Raw genomic sequence first — 2,774 nt, forward strand, 5'->3', positions numbered from 1 at the left:
TTCCATAAATCCAACATTACACTTTGTGTTATTCTGTAGGCGACTGCTGCATCTCAAAACCTGAAGATCAAAATTTCCTCAACAAAGAGAGAGAGATATTCGCCTGCACAAGCTTACACCACGGTATGATTTCAGACACAGAGCTGATGTACATTATGAACAATTTATTGAAGAAGAAWATAGACACTAAGTTTTAACCATTTTCATGTTTATATTAAACATTAAATCTGTGTTTCAGTTTGGCAGGTGAAGGTGCTCAGTATGAATCAGAGCTACTACGATAAATATGAGATGGAGATTACACAAGTTATTAAACTAGGTGAGTGGCAACAATGACTATCTATCCATCYATCTATCTATACATATATGAACACCACACCACAAAAATATTATTCTTTTTTAAGTAATTATAAATTGATATGTTTGTTTTTTTTGGTGGGGGGGGGGATTACCTACAACCCTCCAGGTGTGCAGGAGATTAGCTCCTATTGACCTAGGAGCTAGCTAGGCTCCTAGGTCGATAGGAGCCTAGCTAGCTAGCTCGCTAGGTCTTGACAAACAAACAGCCTAATGCTGGTACAAAGTGAACTCCTGACTGGACTACATGTTGTACTTTAATATTTGTGTAACTTTTTAATCTATCTAGCTCACTGGCTAGCTCAGTTGTCATTAACAGCAGACTATAAAAGTACATTTTTAAGCTACTCTATGTAAATTCTAAATTGATAAGTGTGTTTTTTTTCCCTCAACCCTTCAGGTGTGGAGGCTGGAGTTGAAGTTGGTCAGAAGAGGTTTTTCYTGTCGCATGGTGGCTGCAGAGAAGGACTCAACCTCAAACTGGGCTCCCAGTATCTCATCATTGGTCCTAAAGAGGACCAGTGGACCACTGACCCCAGCAACAACAGGTGAGCAAGTACAATATTCTCAGTTCTAGTAAGCATAGAAGCACGTAAACCACTCAGAATTGCTGAATAAGCTTAAAATATAAGACTCTGAGTGACATGCTCTTATGATAGACTGTGAACATTATGTCAACACTGATAGGTTTCAGTACAGATAGTAATTTAATGCAAAAGGGACATTTTAGAGCACAAATTACTCAGAACACAAATTACTCAGAAATTCTCTAAAATAAAAAACAAAACAACAACTTAACCTTCTGCAAGCTCTCCATTTCTCCTTTTAAGAAAAATAATCTTTTTAATTTGACTGCTTCTGGTGTGGGGAGATGTCAAATGAAGGTGCATCAGCAGCACTAATGGGGCTAAACTCGTANGGCTGTTGAAGTGAATAATTGACATTTAAATTTGAAATGTTTGTCTTACTTGTATTTGTTAAATTTTCCCCTCAGGTTGTGACTCATTACAACCAGCTTCATGAAGTAGAAGAGAAAACTCCCTGCAGCCACTTTGAGCTCAGCGTTAACATTGAGGAGTCCAGCGGTAATTGAACGCACCATCTCACACATGCAGGATTTACATCTTTTTTTTTGTTTTGTTTTAGCACAATTGGATGTTGAAAATACAGTTTTAATGATAAATATAAACTTAAATCCTTATGGATTTGTCTGCCTAATTAACACTGGAATATAAATAATATTTTTTATATATGAAAATTGCCATCATAAAACTTTGTGAGGCTTTAAAAAAAYACACAAAGATATTACTGCTTATTATTGCAACAATAGCAAATAAATCCATTATACAGTCRAGTAATGAGATTTTACATAAAGTTATTTTTATTGTTTCCATTTAACACCAGAAAAGCCTCCAGCTGATGCAGAGAAATCCTACCAGATCACCATCAACGTGAGGTGAGACTTTCTGATACATTTCATGGGTATTTTCATCAATAATGACACATGACGCTTTAAAAAGTCAGCTTTTGCCTTTAAAGCAGCAACAGCTGTTCAGGTTTAACAGATGATCAGGCTTTTGTATTTTTCMCATTTTAAACTGTCTATCATTGTCTGTTGTTTGCAGATCTTTGGGACCCAGAGACGTCAGAATGGTGGTTCTGGACATCAGCCTCCCCACGGGCTTCACCCCAGAAAACTCAGACCTGGAAATGGTAATAAACCTTTTATGGTGGTGATTAGAGGTGGATGACACAAATATACCATAATGTATCATAACAAAGCTGCTCAGTTCTGAATTATTAACATTTGTTTTGTTTGTTTGTGCAGCTGTCCAACTCTGTGGATCATTACATCAGTAACTTCAAGATCGTAGATAATCTGAGTGACAGAGGGTCTCTGATCATCCACCTGTTCAAGGTAAAACAGAGTTTATTAGCGTATGTTACTGGATGGCAGTGAAGGAGTCTGAGTTCACATCTGTTTATTCATTAAAAAGCTTTAAAATTGGAGCTGTTAATGTACTTTTTTATGATATTTTTAATGTATTTACTTGTAATCGCTTGACATTTTCTCAAAATGTTACGTATTGCAAAGTTCCTTTCTTTTAGGCTCTAAGCAGCATTCTTCATTGCACAGAGAAATATTTTGTTTTAGGTTTTCTTCGTCTCACTAAATCTTTGTTCTGTTTCCATCTTTCAGGTTTCTCACACAGTGCCAGAAATTCTCATCTTCAGGCTCCAGCAGACCTTTAAAGTTGGTCTGCTGCAGCCGTCTTCTGTCACCGTTTACGAGTATTACAACCCAGGTAAGTGAACACGCTTCACACACACGGAGCAGAGTGTGTGTATCAGAAATGAATCTGTATTTTTACAGTGCCTGGTAAAAAGTATTCATTCCCCAAAACTACTGCACAATT

General features: G+C 36.9%; 1 protein-coding gene and 1 long non-coding RNA gene across 2 annotated transcripts in view; both read left to right on the forward strand.

Moving 5' to 3' along the window:
• The window catches only part of c3b.1 (complement component c3b, tandem duplicate 1), a 28,195-nt gene extending 25,524 nt beyond the window's left edge, over positions 1-2,671 (forward strand). Inside the window, exons 35-39 of the mRNA XM_008405347.2 lie at positions 1,352-1,442; positions 1,762-1,813; positions 1,983-2,070; positions 2,186-2,275; positions 2,558-2,671. Coding sequence (XP_008403569.1) covers positions 1,352-1,442; positions 1,762-1,813; positions 1,983-2,070; positions 2,186-2,275; positions 2,558-2,671 — 435 coding nt within the window. The remainder of the gene's footprint in view (positions 1-1,351; positions 1,443-1,761; positions 1,814-1,982; positions 2,071-2,185; positions 2,276-2,557) is intronic.
• Positions 39-901, forward strand: LOC103473182 (uncharacterized). The gene is made up of 3 exons (XR_534982.1): positions 39-123; positions 239-319; positions 758-901. It is a non-coding gene; the product is annotated as an uncharacterized LOC103473182 (long non-coding RNA).
• Positions 2,672-2,774: the final 103 nt, after the last annotated feature.

The sequence above is a fragment of the Poecilia reticulata genome, linkage group LG1, assembly GCF_000633615.1.
Source record: "Poecilia reticulata strain Guanapo linkage group LG1, Guppy_female_1.0+MT, whole genome shotgun sequence".
Taxonomy (NCBI): Eukaryota; Metazoa; Chordata; class Actinopteri; order Cyprinodontiformes; family Poeciliidae; genus Poecilia; species Poecilia reticulata.